This window comes from Chenopodium album, chromosome 15, assembly GCF_948465745.1.
Source record: "Chenopodium album chromosome 15, dcCheAlbu1.1, whole genome shotgun sequence".
Taxonomy (NCBI): domain Eukaryota; kingdom Viridiplantae; phylum Streptophyta; class Magnoliopsida; order Caryophyllales; family Amaranthaceae; genus Chenopodium; species Chenopodium album.
The window spans coordinates 18,022,261-18,043,029 of NC_137848.1; the positions used below are offsets into that span (position 1 = coordinate 18,022,261).

The 20,769-nt window shown below is 35.3% G+C and overlaps 1 protein-coding gene across 3 annotated transcripts; it reads right to left on the minus strand.

Moving 5' to 3' along the window:
• Nucleotides 1–1,613: 1,613 nt before the first annotated feature.
• On the minus strand, nt 1,614–20,505 carry LOC145583034 (ARM REPEAT PROTEIN INTERACTING WITH ABF2-like). Of its 3 annotated transcripts, none has more exons than XR_014100006.1 (20): nt 20,120–20,505; nt 19,837–19,994; nt 18,539–18,711; nt 18,333–18,453; nt 18,153–18,227; nt 17,920–18,014; nt 17,487–17,562; nt 14,399–14,506; nt 12,075–12,203; nt 11,891–11,959; nt 11,662–11,721; nt 11,453–11,576; nt 11,219–11,358; nt 8,940–9,003; nt 8,748–8,827; nt 3,850–3,914; nt 3,634–3,751; nt 3,413–3,537; nt 2,120–2,308; nt 1,614–1,922 (listed from the first exon to the last, which is right to left on the minus strand). XR_014100006.1 is itself a non-coding variant. In XM_081640142.1 (19 exons), exons 1-19 carry the CDS (start codon nt 20,349–20,351, stop codon nt 2,224–2,226), a joined length of 2,097 nt encoding a protein of 698 aa, XP_081496268.1. In that variant the 5' UTR covers nt 20,352–20,505; the 3' UTR covers nt 1,614–2,223. The 3 variants fall into 3 exon arrangements, 1 of the variants encoding a protein (XP_081496268.1); XR_014100005.1 differs by having other exon boundaries at nt 1,614–1,982; XM_081640142.1 differs by having other exon boundaries at nt 1,614–2,308.
• Nucleotides 20,506–20,769: the final 264 nt, after the last annotated feature.

The window sequence follows — 20,769 nt, forward strand, 5'->3', positions numbered from 1 at the left end:
GTCCCAATTTCCCAATGACACGGTAAATACCTGATGGGAAATTTGGGAAAAAAAAAAAAAAACTGTTTTTTCGGGTCGGGTACCCGACCCGGAAAAATTACCTGTTATCCGGGTCGGGACGTGGGCCTCATTTTTTAATTATCGGGTACCCGATTACCTGATAATAAATTAAAATTTAAAAAAAAAAAAAAACCCTCCCTCAAACTAAGCCCAGCCCATTCAGTTTAGACATTCAGTTTGCAAATTAGGGTTCCTCATCAAACGCCTCTCTCTCTCATCAAACGCCTCTCTGACTCTCTCTCTCTCTCTCTTCCTCTCTTGCTCTTCCTCTCTCGCTCCCTGCTTCAGTGCTTCATGCCTCTCTCTCTCTTCCTGCCTTGAGTTCCTTCACGGATCTGCTTCAATGCTCCTTGAGTTCCTTCACGCGACTCAATCCTCAGTTCAAACGAGTTCACACGAGTTCAAGCGACTCAAGCCTTCAATCTCATGTAATTTATGTTCTCACGCGAATTTATTTAGGGTTATTTTTTTAATTTCGTTGTAATTTGTCGTGGTAATTTGTGGTAGATTTGAATTTGTGTAATCTAATTGATAGTATTATTGTGGTAATTGGACTAAATCCGTAGTGTATTTCGTTGAATTCGTGGTATTGCGTTCTAATTTATGTTCGGATTGGCACCCCTAGCCATAGTATTGTCACCCTCTCCATCTCTCATTTCTTGTCTTCTCCTGTCAAGTATGGAGGCTGACATTGTTCAGATTTGCAATAAGGGAAGAGAGGGGTTGGACTTTTAGTGTTGATTATTGATGGGAAATGTTTAACTATTCTATTATCTTATCTGTTTTGAATTAGATGGTCAAAGTACAGTGTCAATTCATAATTTGCATTTTACATGAAACTTCTGAACTTTTTCAATATTACAGCCTTACAGGCTTTAAATCCCTATTTTAAGCATTTTTTCTTGTTTAATCTTGTTTCGTCTTTTTAAATTTCTGGGTTTTAAGGGTTTTGCTGTGAATTTTGCATTTTTTTGTGGGTTTTTTTTTCTTTTTTGCTGTGAATTACAGCCATATAAATACATAAAATTAATACAAGTATAATTTTATTTAAAAAAAAAATAAAAAGAAATCCGGGTAACTGAATTATTCGGGACGGGACATGGGACTAATTACCAACTACCCGAAACTCTGGGTACCCGTATTTTCGGATACCGAAAACCCGGATTTGAACACCCCTAAATGTTCTCTATAGTCTACCTGCAATTAAGTTTTACTTCACACTTAAGTATCCAATCGTTTAGAATATTACATTGTTGATAAAAGTATAAAACCAAATTCCAGCCGATGAATACGACTCCATTCTGTTAAACCATACATTGACAGATTAACCTGAGTAGAAGCAACTAGATACACCTACTTGTATAGTCCAAAATAACCTGTAACCAAGATCTTGAGTTCATGACTCGACACTTGACCTGACCTGCTCGATTTGCCAAATCTTTATATTATGTGGAATCAATGCTTGTCATAGACATGTCATTCATTAGTTAAAATAAGAGCAGCTACAACATTCGAATTACACAAGCACCTAAAATCACCAGCTTATGAAGTCATGAACAACATAATTACATTCCCTTACAATTATACAAGCAAAAGGAGAAAATATAGACAGGGTAAGATTCTATGCTTACAGTAATATGTAATCTTTCCAGATTCTCTGTAAATCAGACGCATTTTAAAGGTAATCATAATTAGTCAACATCACTAATTCTTACAGCACCATTTCAAATTTGATCATTTGTTTCAAGTGTTTAAACAGTGAGAAGTCACCTTAGTTGCTTTAAAGGTCGTTTAAACACTTTCCCAGTGAGGTCGGTTTGAGGCTGATGCGTTGGCACGCACACTATATCCTAAATCTGCTCCTGCGGAAACCAGATCAGACTTCACATATGCTTGATACATAACTGCTTCCAGAGATTTGCCTTCGTGAGGACACAGTGTTAAAGATTAATATATTTTTTTTAAAATAAAAAAAAAGGCAAGGTGGCTAAGACTCATCAAGCACAAAATTAAAGATATGTGGGAGGCTGGGAGTTTAGAAATGTAAGGCATAAGAGACCTTTGAGTCATGTCTCCTTGTCGGTGATTTGCTGCTTCAACCAGACCATTTCTAAGATTGAGGATAAAAAAAAAATAAATAAATAAACTGGCAGCTTTAAGTCACTAGTTCAGAGCACTGGGTTTGGTGAGTAATCTGAGAAAATAGTTTCTAATTTCTGGCAAAATATGCTGCATAAGAGATGAATGCCTGCACAATTCCACAGCGAGGTCAGTCAAGTATTCTACATATTATTTACTCAAGCATCGTTACCTATTATTTACTTGAGAAAAGAATTAAAAATTGCTAAATAGCAGAAGAAATCATAACTTCATAAGCACAAACTCCATTTTTCCTTTTTGGTTTGTCCCTAAAAGATTGCCCCATTTTTATTTTAGATATAAAAGGACAAAATTATCAACCCACTCATTACAATTTTAACAATGTTAAAGGGGAACTGGGCAATCTATTGGAGTTGGAGGGAGTATTAGCTCCTTTACTTTGAAGACTCAAATGATAACTAACCCCCTTGTCTCTGATATCGGTAGTACTTGCCAGACAAACAAAACAGATATATCACTCACCTCATGTTCTAGAATTTTGCTAACTTGCAAGCGGCTACTATTACTTTATCAGTTTGGCAATTCTCCCTTAAAGGCTTTGGACATACAACCTTAAAATTTAGCTTTCTAAAGTTGCAGACTTTGCACTTCTTATTATTCTCAGTAACAGTCATATGTTTAAATTCAATCATTAAGTTTCCAATCTTTTTTGTGCAAGCCTGAAGTAAATCATAAATGCACATAAAAATGATAATCTATTTGATAATAACCCTAACAAGCAGATTTTGCAAATAATAATAGACATAACAAGCTTCGCCATGTAATTTCAACTGCACAATATTAAATTGGTTTTAGATTTGTACCAGAATACCTGAAACACCCAGTTCTAAATTCTCACCTCATAGAAAGAAAGAAAAAAAAAAAACTTCCAAGCCCATAGATAAAAGGCCCATGTCTACCAAAATTCTCATCCCAAAGTAGAGGCTCAATTCTCATTTGGGAAGGGTTCATCAATAATTCACTTTTAATCAACAAAACCCTTCTACCCCAAATATAAGGTCTCTTGCCTCCTCTTAAAACAATATAATGTTCACATTACCTTCTTTTTATATTCAACTATATTTAACAAATCAACATTAACCCACTACAACCTCTCTCAATTTTGTGCCCAGGAGAAATGGGGCTCGGATTTAGGGATAGAGGGAATAGTCAGCTAGTAAAGCTAACAAAAGATATTAGAGAAACTACATACCCTGGTCTATCAATCAATTTATCATACTGCTCCAAGATGAAAAGGATGCTAGCCTGCCTCAATGAAACAGCATGAAATGCCTCAGAAAGCTCGTACATGCTTGACACATTCTCCAAGGATATATCCTTCATATATTACAAAAACCAATAACTCATTATATGTCCTAATTCAATAGAAGAAAAATATATCAAAGAAATGAATGATAAATCATGTCAGCTCACCTGAGCTATGGTATACTCACAAAGGCGTTTTAACCCCTCTAAAAGATACTGATCTGCAGCCCTAAGGAGATCTTGTGCAATGTCTGGTTTTATGTCTACTGAGCCAGTATATATAAATCTGCAACAAAATGACAGAAATAGAAAGACACATGAATTCTATTGCTAAGTTTACAATTCTTCAGCAGAAATTGCTACACAAATGCATATTTAAATAACCTCATCATCAATTCAAAAATCTCCCATCTGATGTTAGGAATCTCTATATCTCTGGCATCCTTTTCCTGTATCACAGTGATAACAGCATAAGTCTTATTAGAAAATTTCCAAGCATATAAATGAGTGCACAGTAGTCTGTTCTATATAAAAATACCATAGTTCCACAGCTTTAAATATAAGGGGGATTTTTTAAAAAAAAAAAAATATAGAAGCTAATGTTTCTTGCTAGAACACATGATGAATGATGCATGTTATCTTCTGGACTAGTTGAGAAGACCGTCCTGTGCCATATACGAAGTAATTTGAGCAAGATTTTGTTCCTAGAAATTATTTTTTCTTTAAGCCCAAATTGCACCCTCTCCATCCATCCCCCATTATAGTATTTTGTCTTTGATGTGAATCGAGTCCCCTTTCTTATAACTATATCTATTGCTTTATTTAAGTACTCTCTTGGTTTTACCTTACTCTTAAAGTGGGGATTTTACAAATGAGTTTTTAATAATGTTTGGGAAATTCTCAATAGTAACCCCCAATTTGTGTAACACTGAAATAGTGACCCTCTTTTTTTTCAATTGTATAAAATGACCTTAATTAAAAATTTATTCTCACTTATAACCTTATTTCACTAAATGGTTAATTTAAACTAAAATATGGTTAGTTTTTTTTTAAAAAAAACTTTAAAAAATAAATAAAAATTAACCCACCAATCAGCCACCCACACGCACACCACCACCTTCAAATTAAACCTGCCAGCCACCACCACCCTCCTTCACTACCGGCGACCCTAACCCAGGACCCATGAACGCTTCCGGACCACCTCCTCTCCCTCTCTGTCCTCTGACAACACTGAAACCCACCACCGCACACCAGTTCAAACACCGACACGATTTCGATTGAAGGTGGTGGTTTTGATTTCGGGTTAGGAGGGATTTGGTTTCGGGTCTGGGTTTGGGGAGGGTGTTCGAATTCGGGTGGCTCGTCAACAGAGAGATATGGAGGTACGGCGAGCCGGCGAGTGACCATACTATGGTTCGTGGGTCGAAGGAGAAGAGGAAGTGTCGTGGGTGTGGTGGGGTTGTCGGGTTGGGGTGAGGGGTTGGTGGCTCTGAGGCGACGACTAGGTGAGGCTGAGGTGGAGGTGGTGGATGGGAGAGGCTGATGATGAAGGTTGCTGGAGGTGGTAGGTTGGGTGGTTTTTTTTGGTTTTTCTTTTTTTTTTTTTTAAAAAAAAAAAAAATCTAACCATGGTTTAATTTTTAAACCAAATAAGACTCATTAATGTTATAAGTAGGATAAATTTCTTAATTAGGGTCATTTTGTATAATTAAAAATAAAGAGGGTTACCATTTCAATGTTACAGAAGTTGGGGGTTACCATTGAGAATTACCCATAATGTTTTTATAGTTTTCTTAGTAATAGTTATGGAGTCTTGGGCTTCCAAAGTTGTGTTAATTGGTTAGTGGGCTATTTTGGTTCATTAATTAATTGTTAGGGATTTTATTTAGTTTGCTTGCGGAGCAAGTAGGATAGATTTATTTTTCCTATATATATTAGTCCTATGTCGATTATTTTGAGAGGACATTTTATAATAAAAAGTTGAGTCTATTGAGCTTTTGCTTGAACAGAACTTTGTTAAGGTTCAAACTAGTTGTTAACTAGGGTTTTGGGATCGTTGCTCCTAATATCAAACTTAGAAGTCGTTGCCTTCTAAGACTATCCATCGAATTTCCACCATTAAAATCACTCAAATCCTTCCATCAAATTAAAACCATCAAAAATACACATCAAATTGGTATCAAGAGCCAGGTTTGGTGGGTGTTCTTTACACTTACACGATCTTTGTGGGTTGAAGTTTGATTGTTATTACCAGGTACGACATCATCAAGTTGCTTTGTCTTGTGTTCGTACAAATTGTGATACAATAAATTTCCTATAGATTTCACATTTGTTGTAGAAACAAAGTGGGATTTGGCTACTACATATTACTTCGTATGTGCTGCCATACAATATTGCTTGGTTGCATGTGTTTTTCTTTTTTAATTTAGTCTGCAAATTTTGTTAGTTGCCGACATAGTATTGCAAGAATTACAGCTTTTGGTTAAAAGTTCCACTTTTAATTACTTTAATTGCTTTTAAGAGTTCTGCAAATTGGATTTGACGGTTGGAAGTAATATTATTGAATACCGATTTTGCGGATATAAGGCGTAATATTATTGAAATCTGAGGAAGCATTGTAGTAGTGCGAAATTCTTTTTGTAGTGATTCTTGATAATTGATCTGATCGAGCTACGTTCATCCGATATTGTTTTTGACATTATGAGTACTTAAACAAAGGAGGATCTTGATACTATGCTTGTTGATATGATGAGAAATTTTAATGCGCATCTTGAACGAACGAATGAGAAAATTGAGAAGAATACACAAGAAATTGCTCAAACCAATCAAAGGGTTGAAACTTTGTCTACTCAAGTGGTTGGGGGAGGAAAAATAATCAACAATGAACAACCTAGGGGAGTCATGAGAAATCTTCCCATTGACAATGATCAAGATTTGAAGTTGTTAGAACTTCGGGAATTTACAGAAGACTTTTTAGATTGGGTTCGTCAGATGGAAAAGGTCTTTGACTACAAAGGTTTTGATGAGCAAAAAGCCTATAAGGTTGCAAACCTAAAACTGACGAGATATGCTTCTCTATGGTTTGAGAACTTGTGTGCCAAGAGACTAGAGAAGATGAGCCACGAATTAATACTTGGAGTGAATTGAAGAGACAATTAAGGAAACGGTTCCTACCACGGGAATTTGTCCAAGATCAATTCTTGAAGTTGAATCATCTTGAACAAAAGAGCCTTAGTGTTGTCGAATACACTAAAGAGTTTGAGAAATTGTGCGTGCTTTGTGATTTGCAGGAAAAAGTGGAGATGAAGATAGGACGATACATAAAAGGGTTGACACCTTTGATTTCTCACAAGGTGGAAACATCAAATTATGTGTTCTTTGATGATGTCTTAAGGTTGGCAGAGAGACTTGAGAAGCAGGAGAAAGAAAAGAAAACTTCTTATTTCATGGAGAGGAGGAAATCATTCTTTAATGGTGAGTGTTCGAATCACAACGGTGCTCCTAACTCTAACAATTCGAACAATGAAGGGAGATGATTGTTGGTACTCCCGAACAAGTTGCATTAGCAAAAAAAGTTTGTTTCAAGTGTCAAGGCGTGGGACACATTGCTAGAGATTGTGGCAACAAAGTGACGGTATCCAAGAAGGAACATAGAATGTTGTTGGCTTATCTTGACCAAGAAGAGATAAAGAAGGGGAGTGCATGTTTAAAGAAGGGGAGTGCATGTTTGCAGAGGAACATTTTGATTTTAAAGACTTTGAGGGTCAAGAAAAGGAGAGTTTAAACAGTTTGTTTTTTGCTCAATACCAATCGCCATATTGGTATCTTAAGGAGAATTTTGCATACTGATTTTGTTCCTCCTACTACACATGAGCAAAGAGAAAATTTGTTCCATAGTATATGCAAAGTAGGTGATAAAAGTTGCTCATTGATCATAGATATGGGATCGTGCACCAATGTTGCATTACTAAGTTGGTTGACACAATGAAACTTTCTACTAGGGACCATCCTACTCCTTACAAGCTTAATTGGTTACATGATGGAGATTGGACTACAGGTTAAAAGGCAAGCTTTCGTGAACTTTTCCATGGGTTCATATTCTGATAGTGTCGTGTGATATTTTACCTATGACTGCTTGTTTTATACTCTTGGGTCGTCCTTGGCAATATGATCGAGGGGTGTTATTTAATGGTGTTACAAATGTTTATTCAGTGAAAGTGAAGGTTGGGGTCCTCAGGGACACGAGAGTCCAGTTACATCCTTTACCCCCTAAGGCACCACCTATTCAACCTCATGCTAGAGAGTTATTGATTATGCCTAAGCTTGATAAAAAGGAAATAAGGGCTAAAATGTTGTCATTGAGAAACCAACATCCCTTAGAGATTGGTGACTATGTTTTCTTATCTTAGAATGCTTAAAAAATCTTTAATAATTCTAGAGGTAAGAATGAACCATTAGAGGAAGGACCTTTCAAGATTGTGCATAGGGAGAACTATGATACTTTGCTACTATGAGGGCTAGTGACTTGGTGCTTTGTCTTCCGAATGAAACTTGAGGGCAAGTTTTTTTTCAAGAGGGAATGACATGAATCGAGCCCCTTTCTTATAACTATCTTTATTGTTTTATTTAGGTACTCTCTTGGTTTTACCTTACTCTTAAAGTGGGGGTTTTACAAGTGAGTTTTTAATAATGTTTTTATTGTTTTCTTAGTAATAGTTATGGGGCCTTGGGCTTCCAAAGTTGTGTTGATTGGTTAGTGGGCTATTTTGGTTCATTAATTAATTGTTAGGGATTTTATTTAGTTTGCTTGCGGAGCAAGTAGGATAGATTTATTTTTCATATATATACAAGTCCTATGTCAATGATTTTGAGAGGACGTTTTATAATAAAAAGTTGAGTTTATTGAACTTTTGCTTGAAGAGAACTTTGTTAAGGTTCAAACTAGTTGTTAACTAGGGTTTTGGGATCGTTGCTCCTAAGATCAAACTTAGAAGTTGTTGCCTTCTAAGACTATCCTTCGAATTTCCACCATTAAAATCACTCAAATCCTTCCATCAAATTAAAACCGTCAAAAATACACATCAGTCTTTCACATTAGATTAGTATGGTCTGCTCTCTGCTCACAGCATTATGGTCTTCCTTAAACACCCTCCATAACAGATATAACAATAAAAAATTGGTATTTCTTGTAAACAAATATATAGCTCATAACTATACATAAGCGAACTAAGCAAACAAGAGGCAAAAGGCCAAACTCATTTAACTAAACAAGTAAAACTCACCCGATAACCACCATCAAACATTGCACGGAATGCATCAGATGAAGCAAGAAGGCAGATTCGATGAGCAAAGAACCGTTTACCTGAAATTTGAGGTAATGCTATTTAGAACTTGTGCAATTGTGTTCAGAAAATTAATCTCAGAACAAACGGATAATAAATACTATAAACAAGCAAGATAGATGCACTTTGAACCTTGAACTAGAAAAGTAACATCTGAGAGTGTAGCATTATTTACATACTGCTCGCCTAAGTAAACCTGCAAAATCAAATGCTATTTATGAGAACCCCCAACAGCAAAGTAATAAGAATTTCAAGAACTTCATATAGGACAAACAGCATTTAACATTGACATCACCTAATTTTCAAACAAAACTACCATCCAGTATTTAGAACACATGAAACATTTTTTATAGCAACATGCTTTGATATTTAGAACATGAAGTCAAAATTCTAATAATAAAGTCTAGAGTAATCTAAAATACGTCTTAAGAAATAAGAGTGTTCTAAATTTTAGCCTTTTCCCTAATTTCAAAACACTGGAGTAATACTTTATAAACTTCTTGTATGTTGTATTTATAAATGTAATCAACCTTTTAGTCTTTATAACTTTAAAATAAAGTTTATGAGCATATGCAGCAGTTTTCACCACAAACTTATTTTATCAAACATGTACTCAAAATTACTTAGAATATATCAAAAGTTTATTGCAAGTCTTAAGGTAAACCAAGCAGTGGCGGATCCGGATTTCCGAAATGGTGAGTCACCATCAATTATTGATCACATGTGAAAATAATTTTTTTTTCAGATCTAGTTCATAACTGATTTCAATCCAAAATTGTACTACCTCCGTTAATTTTTAGTTGCAACAAAGGAATATTTTACGTCTCACAAATAATACCCTTTGTTGGAACTAAAGTTAATAGAGGTAGTATATATATATATATATATATATATATATTGCAACCAAATTGATTTCAATCCATACTACAACCAAATAGTACTTACTATCTTTTCTTTATCTAAAAAAAAAAAATAATAATAATAATAATAATACTTAAAAAATCTATCTTATAAGCCGAAAGTACTACAAATAACATGTAACAAACAAACACTTCCTCCATTTTTATTTAGTTGTAATACACCCCTTTGACACGCATGTAAAAGAAGATATTAGACTAGGTAAACGGATAAATTAATTTATAAAATTTTAATACCTATAAGAAGAAAGGGATACGTTGATACGATTTAAATTTCATAGCTTAATTAATTCGTTTAACTATTTTAGTCACCTCACTGATAAGCATGATAAAAGGTGTGTTGCAAGTTTAAAAAAACAGAGGTAGTATACACCCATTACTCTTAATAAAAAAAAAAAAGTAAAATGACCTTAGAGACTAGTTGTTAGTATAAACGGTCTCTTTTAATTAAAAAAAAAAAGGAGTGATACTGCTAGCATATAAGAGACAGGTTTTATAAATAACTGGTCACTTTGATTGATTTTTTTTTTTTTTAAATTGAACTTTAAATTATTTTTTTTTGGGGTGGTGATGCACGGGCACCAATGTAGCTCCGCCTTGGAACTGAGTGAGTTTTCTGGTTTCAAAACTTTATACTAAGTATTTGTTTCTCATAATATTAATTTTAAAAACATATGAATCATTCATGTTAATGTTGATCATTATTGCAAAGGTGGGTATCATCCCTTTTCTTTTTAAACAATAGAATTTAAGATGTAATTTAAGATGTAGAACATAAAACTATCTAGAACAAAACTACTCCCTCCGTTCCTTTTCCATGGTATGTTTCTATTTTGGGTGCTTCCTTATTAAAGTTACGTTTCTAGTTCCAATAATATTTTTACACACATACCGTCATACTGTATTAACCTACTTCCAATGCAACTATTCCCATATACCAAAAATATTTACCTACTCCTAAAGCAAATATTCCTATTCAGTATTTACCAAAATATTTACCTACTCTCAAAGCAAATATTTCCATTTACCAAAATAATTAATCTACTCCCAAAACAAATACTCCCATTTTACCTACTCCAGAAGCATTTTTCCTAATACCCATGAGAAAACCCAAATGTAAACTTTAAAAAGGAACAGAGGGAGTACTATTTTTAGAACACAGACTCAAAAACACTAAGAACATGAATTCAACCTAAATAAGTCTAATCTTAGAAAGTTTGATGTGTTACATTCTACTTGTAGATTTTTTTTTTTTTTTTTTTGAAGAAGATTCTAATTGTAAATATTTTCATTGAATATGAGCTTGAATCTTCAATAGAGTCTAAAACAAAAGAAACAATGACAGAACAGCATTAGTAGCAAAACCTTCAATGGGTTCTGTCCTTGTACAATAGTTGACTAAAAGAGCTAAGAGAATTATCTAAGCAAAGAAAATACCATTGTACAATCATCACTTAGCACAAAACATAGAGCATCGAATAAAGGGGAAATCACCTGTGATATGGGAGAAGGAGGAGCTGCATCAATGGGGGAAAGAGTCATGGCTTTGCTTGCTAATTTACAAAGGGCCATAGCACCATCATGTTGTTGCTTAGTATTAGTGGATTTGAGAAGCCAGAGAAGTAATTCCAGTCCTAGCCAAATAACATAATATCAATGACGGCAAAATATGAATGTCAATTGAATAGGAATAATTTTGAGACCATACAGCTATGGAAAAAGCCATACCATTGTTATCAATAAAGATTGATCTCTGGTCTTCTGGAGAACACAGATGAGCAAGAGCCAAAGCTACTTGTCTTTGAACAGATTTTTCTCCCACACGCATGAGGTACAATAAGTGGGTCAACACCTTTAAAACCATAACTGGACTATAAGCGCTTTCAAAATTGATTGACTAAAGGCATATGTAAACAATAGAAATTCATAATACTAACCCGGCCATGTATTTTCTCCTCTAATCGTTTCAGTGTCTTGGCTACACAATCTTTGGTTGCCTGAAAGCACATGTTTGGCATAAAACATTTATAAAAGATTCATGGATACAAGAATAAACTGGAATAGTTTACAGCTCCCACAAATGCCCTATTGCTTAAGTCCTTCTGTATGCTACAGCAAATACAACAGAGCAGAAAGCAGTGTTATATACTACAGCAAAAAACAAACCTGAACAATAAACTCTCCTTCCTGCAACTTTTGAAGACCACCAACTTTTACAAAATCAGCAACATTATCCTGGAAATTTCAGTAACAAGGGTGTGATATTAAACCGATAAGAAAGTTAAAATTAAGAAACCAATAAGTTCCAATTGATTTAACTCAGAGCATCCAAAATTATAGATGAAGATACCTCGTTATCTGCAAGACCATAGAGGGCAAAAGCAGCATTATGTTGAAGAGATCCATTTTTTGCATCCAGAAGCTTTAATAGGGGCACTAAACCACCACTGTGAGAAATCCCAGCTTGATTATTTGACTCCTAAATAAAATTCAAAGAATGTCTCACTAGATGGCCCAGAGAAAGAGTTACAAAAAAAAATAAGAACTAAAAAAAAGAAAGAGAGAGAGAGAATAAATTTTATACGATTGCAGAGCCAGAGTACTCAGCAGAAAAGGTTTTGGAGTAGAACAGTTTACTATCACCTCCTGAGAATGCATCAATAAATAGTTTACTTATCTCCTCCCTAGAAAGGAATACAGTACACAGGCCACAGGGTGAGCGGGCAAAGCTAAGTGTGGTCTCCAACTCTGCAAATTATTTCAAGAATTCAATTTCTCCAAACTAGCAACCCAACAAAAGCTTTCACCTAATTTGAAAATTTGGCCTTCAAAATAGAAAGGTGAAAAGAGGAAATAATGGTGAAATTGGAGCTTTTTTGGTTGCTACAAAAGATACGACAAGTAAAGGACCCTGAGGAATCAGCCAACCACACTCTTCAATCATGGAATTTCGACAAAGAAACAGAATCAAGCCAGCTCAACAGGTTAGTAAGCTTCCCAAACTCCCAATCATGAATTTCCCTCTAAACAATGAAAATTCTAAGACATATTAGTACCTTGTTCACCCAAAACAATGAAATTGGAGTATTATAATAGGCAGCTCACAATCTTTAGAGAAAAAGAATGGATACAAAAAGGCTCCTCCAAATACGATGCACTCCCTACTACCCACCTTGTACTTGACCCTAAAGGAAGAAGAATTACGAAACCTATGAAACATAATTCCAAGGGATTGCATATTTGCATAGGGAATTAGCGCATCCCTGCCAAAGTGCCAATCCTTTGAAAACCATACCTCTGTATCACACTAGCTACACGAAACCATTGCACTAAACGCCACAACAATTCTCCCACCAAGAAGACAACTTTAGATGCCATACTACCAAAAACCAGGCCTCCCTCTTCCTTAGATATACAATCAACAAATCTTCTCTTTACTTACCTTAGACCACAAAAATATGTCATTAGCTTCATCAATGTCCTTGTTACGCACACTAATATGACCCTAAAAGAGAGAGAGAGAAAACACAGTGGCAGAAATACAAGGCAAAATGAGAGTCCCATAAACCCCCCATCCTAACTCAAAAAAAAAAATCAATCATCCATCTTCCTATATACTTGACATCCTATCCCAAAAACGATTCATTCAAGAATATTAGCCCCTAAAGGGAGACCAACAAAATATTAAAATTAGTAACATAAATATGTATGCATTAGAATAAGAGTAACTAAAGTGCTAAGCAAAGAATTGCAATAATAGTTTTCTTCCAGAATCCAATTGTTGATTAGGCTCTCTATTAAACTAATAATTTCTAATCCTTCTAAGAAAAACAAAATGCCTTCATTGTTTTCATTTCTAATGGAATCAAGAAGGCAACATATTTTGCATAACTTGAAAGTCCATGGCCAAACATCAATTTACTTTAGAAACATCCATTATGTTATGATATACCAAAGCATTCCTCAGATGAAATACTCACGTACTCATTTGTGCTTTATTTTATTTTATACCTTGTGCCAAGAAATTCAAATGCATTCACAATACTATAACAGCTATCATAAATAAAAGTGGTAATACGCAGTATGTATGCAATTTTTTTATATAGTATAAGGGCGATGGTGAGCTTACAAGGTCAAACTAGATACTTTTTTTATAAGACGTCAAACCAGCATAATAGCTAAGTTGGGAAGCATACACCTAGCTCAAACAAGAAACTAGCTACATGCTTTAAACACCTTTTACAGCTTCATATCTCACAGTAGTCTACACTAGTCCAATTCACAGGTGGCCACTATGGGCACAGGCCTCAGAGACACAAAGTACTTGAGCAAAACTCTTCTTATTGCAATACTTGACCCCCATCCCCAAATAACAAAGCCCAAATAACAAAGGGAAGAAAAAATAATAAGCACATATAAGACATCATTTGTATGCCAAAATTTACATTCTTGTTCCACATATCCGTACAATATATTTTACTTGAAAACAAGCACTTCCCATCCATACAAATTAATCCTAGCATCTGTCAATCACTTGCAATACTTTAAGATATAGTTCTAAATGTACAACAACAACAACCAAAAAAAAAAAACCAGAGATTTAATTAAAGCATAATTAACTGACACATCCACACATCAAGATTCATTCAAAGTATACACCATGTAAATATTAACCTGTGCTAGCCTCCCTAAAGCAAAGGCTGACATTTCCCTCAGCTGCAAATCAGGGGATTGAAGCATTTCAATCAACGGTGGAACAGCACCTCTCTGAACAATGTGAATCTAGAAACAAAAATAAGGAAGTTTATCAAGTTCAAACATAGCTAATATCATTTATGACAACTTTGAAGCAAGAAGAAGAAATTAGCGAGAAAATAACTATTACAATGTTCACATCAGAGAATGGTATAACAGATAGATTGATTGATAAATAAAACTTATATAAAACCTCATCAACACTCAACTGCATTTAAATCAGGAATATACCAATGAAGGCCCACAAATTACAAACTGCGTCACAACTATGACACAAGTGCAAGAAGCTGTTAATTTCTAAGAGTAACTCGAATCATGGAGTAAAAGACCTGCTTGCAATTTATGTGAAGAGTGTAGCTACAAGCTTACTATAGGAAAGGACAATGTATTAGCTAAACAAAGCCAAAAAAAAGAATAGGAAATAAAATAACACATGAAAGCTACAAGGCGTTGTAGCCTACCATTTGTCCATTTGGCTTAAAAATGTCGTAACTTGTAAATTGGATGTGGTTAGCAAGCTACTATCTCACTATTGGAGTTGCTCTAACAAGCTTTTGAAAATCAAAATATTTTATAGGCCCCTCATCACCATCACCCCTACCCCAATACCACCCTCACAAAGGAGAAAAAATCCAAAAGGAGAGAAGCAAATGCCTATCTAGAAGCCATCTCCACACCTCCATTCAAATCCTAGCCTTCTAACACTCAATAGTCAATACTCTCAGACCATCTGATTTTCTCCCGCCTATACCCAAAACTCTTTAACTCAACCATACCAAGATGTAGCACCATGCCCTCAATGCTTGCTCCCAAAACCCATTCCTCGACAAAGTACAATCTCCCTATGATGCTTACTCTTCATTTGACTTCAAATATCTATGTCAAATACTTGCCACTTCATACAAGAGCGGAAACTTCGACACTTCAATATTGGCCAAAAAATAGAAACTTAGTAATTGTATCTACTCATTTAGTCATTTATGCATGTATAGAAAAGGTAAGTCCTGATCCAAATGTCATGACCATAACTATATTTGTTTAAAAACGTGTCCCATTTTTGAAATTAAGAATATCCTATAGCAGATTCTAGGACCCATATCCGTATTTCAAGTCTAATGATCAAAGCATGCTCTCTCATTCAGTGAAAAAATGAGGGAAGAGAAGATAACAGAATTGATGAGACAGAATATAAGCCACTTGTCAACCACAAGACCCTAGCACCTACTGATCCACCCTACATAGTAGTTAGCACTACCTCTCTCCACCATACTCCTTCCTACATTAAATACCACGCCGCATCAGCCATATAGAACATTTCGAGCTCCCCAAGTTTCATCACTGAAGAGCTATGAATATTCTGCAACTCTCCCATCAGTTCAAGTAACAAATCCCAACATCTGCTCTCTTTTTTCCTATAAGGAGGAAGGAATAAAAAAGAAAGCAAATAGGAAAAATAGAAGAAAAGGAATATGAGGAAAAAAGAACTGAAAAGAAGGGGAAGAACGAAGCATTGGAGGGAGAAGATCCAGTGAAGAGGGTAGAGTAAAACAAGACCTTCGACAGCTTGTGTCAGACTTGCAAGCAATGGCAGAGTGGCTCACAAACGTTTTCATCCTCTAGGTTCCAAATCAAGTTCCATTTTAGCATCCTGGTCGTGCCATGTCAACATAGATGCAGCAGCTACGTTACATTGACTCGGGAACGGCTGTCGGACATGGACACATGTCCAAGTGTCTAGCAAGTTCCAAATTTTAGGACACGGGGACTCTGTCCGGTATTTGGACACGGGTATGGGGACACGTCAGTACGTCACTTAAAGTTATATAAATAAATTATATATTACGAAACCTATAAATTTTTCATTGTGTCTACTCCTTTTTTTATTATAATTCTTACCTTGGTAAATTCTCCTAATAAATTGCAATCTTCTTCTCTCCATCTTCTCTATATTAATGGTGGTTTTCGAACAAGATATGTTTTTCTTTCATGTTTCTTCTCTTTTTTCTCTCCTCTCTTAATGGAAGTGTCCGAGTGCACAATGAAGGATCGGACACGTGTCCCGTGTCCGTGTCCGTGAAGTGTCGTATCAACACGGACACTTCGCGATATTAGTCGTGTCCGATTAACATAGTGCAGCAGCATAAAGTGACAAGTCCATGAATCATAGTCTCAAACACTCGGGAAAGCGTGTAGATTTATAACTCTTAAAAGTTTATACACCTAATATCTAGTAATTAATTTGGCCAGGGAGCTCTTAAACTTAAGTATTGAGAGGTTTAACATACCAATGTTATATAATAACTGCGGAGTCATTTTGCAAATTTTAACCACAACCCCTCTCCAATTTCTTAATTCTCAAATTCTAGCCCATAAAAAAAATAATAAAAATAAAAAACCAAAAACTACCTATTTCACTAAACTTTCCCCTTTTTTTTTTTTTTTTTTTTTTTGAGGAACCAAAATATCTAAGGTTTTTTTTGGCACAAATATCTATGTTTATTTCATTGCAAGTAATAAACCCCGTGCATGTGTACATTCTAGTAAGGGCAATAATGAAGATACTTTAATCAGAAAGTTTTCTCAGGTATTAAAAATGAGTGTATCACAGATAGCATAGCATTCTAATACCTCAACCAGTCAACTTAATCATCAAAACATAACGAGACTTAAGTGTTAATAGCCCAAAACTCATGCCATAGTAATGTATATAAACAAAGCTAAATAATTTTGATCTAAATAAATCATTTAGTTCTCTTTCAGAAAAATGGGTACAACAACAGAGCAATAAATGATAATATTTCATTCCATATTCTACTAGATATCTCAAGATTGCCAACAAAAATATCTGCATCCTGAGTCACTAGTGAGAAACTAACTAATTCCAAATCTAAACTAGTACTGGTGTAAGGATTCGTAACGAACAAATGAAGCAGATATGACAAGTTTCTAATAAGAATGCTCCTAAACTTTAAAACAAATAAAAAAAGAACATAGCTCTGTGAAAGACCTTGCAATCTGAATCGGTTGCAGCAAATTGTCCAAGTAATAATGCAGCTTCCCTCTGGCTCTCGGAGCAGCATGAACTGTTTACCAAGAATATTTACTCAGTTATAAACAGTATTAAGAAAAAGAGAATGAAGAAGTGCTTAAAATGCATCAGTATCAACATATATTAAAATATCTGCCATTAAATCTGAAAAGAAATTCATTACATTCACAGCAATGACCACAATTGCAAGGATTTCTAAACATTTCCTGTTACGTCAGATTGCAAGGTCATTTTAAAGCAAGCAAAAGGACTTCTAAACCTTGCAAGTAAAACGAGCAAATAAAAAAAAAATAGCTAAAACCCACATAGAAATGCCCAGAAATTTAATGTCATAATTATAAAGAAGGGATAAATACATACAAGTACGTCAAAGATATAACAGCAAAATTACCTGAGTAGCCTGATAACAGGTTGTAATGCTCCAGCATGCAGGACATCTTTTTTTATGTTGGGCGACGAATGAACCAAATTTCCAAGCACACCGACCTGAAAAATATTAAAAGCAGAAAGCATGATATACATATGTGCAAGAAACTTCATCTATGTCAATTAAAACTAAGGGAAATAGGGGCTTTGACACCCCCATCACATTAAAATCCACTACATTGAAATGAACAAGATTACCGCTTCATAATGTATAGCAGAATCTTCAGATCTAAGCATCAGAATCAGAGAAGGAAGAGCATTACATTCAACAATCTGTATGGTCATAAATTTAAACTGTTAAACCTTAAATAACTTGAAGAATTGTTATTAACGACAGTACACATAAACTGATAAGCTGGCTTCAGAAAGGTCTATCACCTGCTTCTTATTTTCATCATTTTTAAAAGCCAGAGTGCGCAGTGCCCCAGCCACTGCCCTCTGTACCTTTGCATCACTAAATTCAAGCAGTTCAACTAGGGGTGGAATACCACCTTCCGTCCTGAATAAAATCCAGGAACCAAAGTCAAGCAAGAAAAACAGAACATCTATCTAGTTCAGATACAGCAAAATTACTCTAAACCAACCTGACAGAGGTTTTGATGCTGCTATTCTCATGAGCAAGGTTAGTAATTGCATCAGCCGCTCTCCGAATGACACCATTGATAGCCCGAGAATTCAAGCCACATTTGTGTCTCTTCAAAAGATCTACGAGGAGAGGTAAGACACCAGCATCAACAATGCATTGTTGATGCTCTGGCTGCAAGCAGAATCATACAAAGGGTGACAAACATAATAGCAAGGCTTTGTAAGCATAAACGAAACAACATACCACTTCCAACCAATTGACAGCAAAACTAGATGGATAGGCAGTTTAACATTCAAGAGTTTGAGGTACTTCATATGAGGTGCCATAAAAGTCTCACAATAGTAACCACACATATATACTATAAGTAACAACACACAAGCCCACACATATATTGCTAGAAGAGATGCTAAAGATGTAACATAGCACCATGTCGAAACAATATCCACCAAACCAAGGCAAATTTTCTCATGAAATTTAGATCTTCAATTGGATGCAACATTTTGAGTTGCCAACTGATTTCATTGCCACTCCTGCGTGAACTTTTTAGTCCACATGCAAGTTAACCAATGTACACTTAGCAAAAGTGTGGAATACTGGAATAAAAACAGATCAAATCCTTCTTTAGATGATATGTCAGAATCAACAGCAGATACTTGTTTCCTCCTACAAATATCCTTAAAATGGTTCACCAACATTTCTTGCTAAGAACTATCAGCTTTAATACCTTACCAGTTACCACCTCTTTGCATATTGAACATCTATACCTCCCCAAAAACCACAAGTAGTAAATCCGCATCGTTCTAATTGTTTAACATAAAAACAACACAACTAACTTGGTATTGAACAAATCCATTATAGTACTTCCATTATAGACAAACCTTGACAACAGCTTGTCTATCCCTTTCAAGCATCACAATAACAGATACATAAAATAAAATTTCATACCAACTCTTTCAAGTCATGCATTAGAAACTCTTAACAGTTACAGTATTGCATTATGTACACTACCTGGTAAATAAAAAATCAATATTGCTATAATTTGGCAATTCACAACAAACATTCACCAAATTCGAAATTGTAAATAAAATCTAAAATCACTGACCTTCAAGTCATGCATTAAATAAATACATAAACCAATTCTTTCAAGTCATGCATAAAAATCTCCTAGTAACTTCCAATATTGTATGATTGTATCATGTACACTTCGTAACAAATCAATATTGCTACAATTTGGCAATTCACAACAAACATTCACTAAATTCGAAATCGAAATCAAAATTATAAACATTCACTGACCTTCACAGCAAGAAGCCCAAGAGCAAAGGCACTAGCTTTCTCAACCTCATGCTCATACGGCTTCACCCCATCATCTTCAACCGGCGACGGCGGCGCCTTAAGATGCTTCACCAATAAAGGAACAGCTCCACCTTCCACAATTATACTCGCTACATCCTCTATTACAACCACAAAAATTTAACAAACTTCACTAATCAATCGATCATACAAATCAAAACCCCTAATTTATCACAAAATCTCAATTTCCACCCAAATTATTCAACAAACAAGGTAAAAATCATACCATTTTTCGCCAATTCTGCAAGAAGATGAGTAGCGCGCTTAGCGGCGGCTCTATCGGCTTCAGTCCACGAATAGGTGTTGCTTAAAATCTCAACCTGAGCAGAAACCTCTCGACGAAGAGCTTCACCTGTAACAATGGCGGATTCTCTCTCTTCTTGTTGTTGGTCTAATTTCCGTTTTTGCCCTTTTCTGTCGCTCGAATTTTCCTTCCCCTGCCACTCCTTGGACCCCATTGCAGCAGCCCAAAGGGACGAAGAAAAAAAGAAAAAAGACTGAGTAGATTTTGGATAGCAGAAATATTAGATTTGGAAGGGTATTTTTGGGATTTTAAAAGTTTTCTCTCTCTACTGATTGCTTGACATGTTTGTTTTTGTTACTTGTTTTACCAAAGCAAATTGTTTGGGTTCGGTTTGCCGGAGATGATTTTCCAGAGTCCGATCACTGATAAGCCGGTTACCATTGTTTTCCGGGGCTGGCGGACGGATGTACACCCATGTCGCACAGGATGTATTGTGCTGTGAAATTAGAAATTGAATACTCCCTTTATTTCTAAATACTTGACACGTTTGACTTTTTTGCTTATTTATATATAAACTTTGACTATTTTTTTAATGTACGTATAAAAAACAGATTTTGTTTAACTAGTCGTTG

Excerpts from the sequence above, each read along its gene's own strand:
- LOC145583034 (XM_081640142.1), bottom strand. The coding sequence starts at position 20,351 with ATGGGGTCCAAGGAGTGGCAGGGGAAGGAAAATTCGAGCGACAGAAAA. Across the intron at positions 14,507-17,486 it reads CAACCGATTCAGATTGCAAG|ATTCACATTGTTCAGAGAGG; the intron begins GTCTTTCACAGA and ends TTTTGTTTCTAG. Across the intron at positions 2,309-3,412 it reads AAATTGATTGATAGACCAGG|GCATTCATCTCTTATGCAGC; the intron begins GTATGTAGTTTC and ends GGAATTGTGCAG.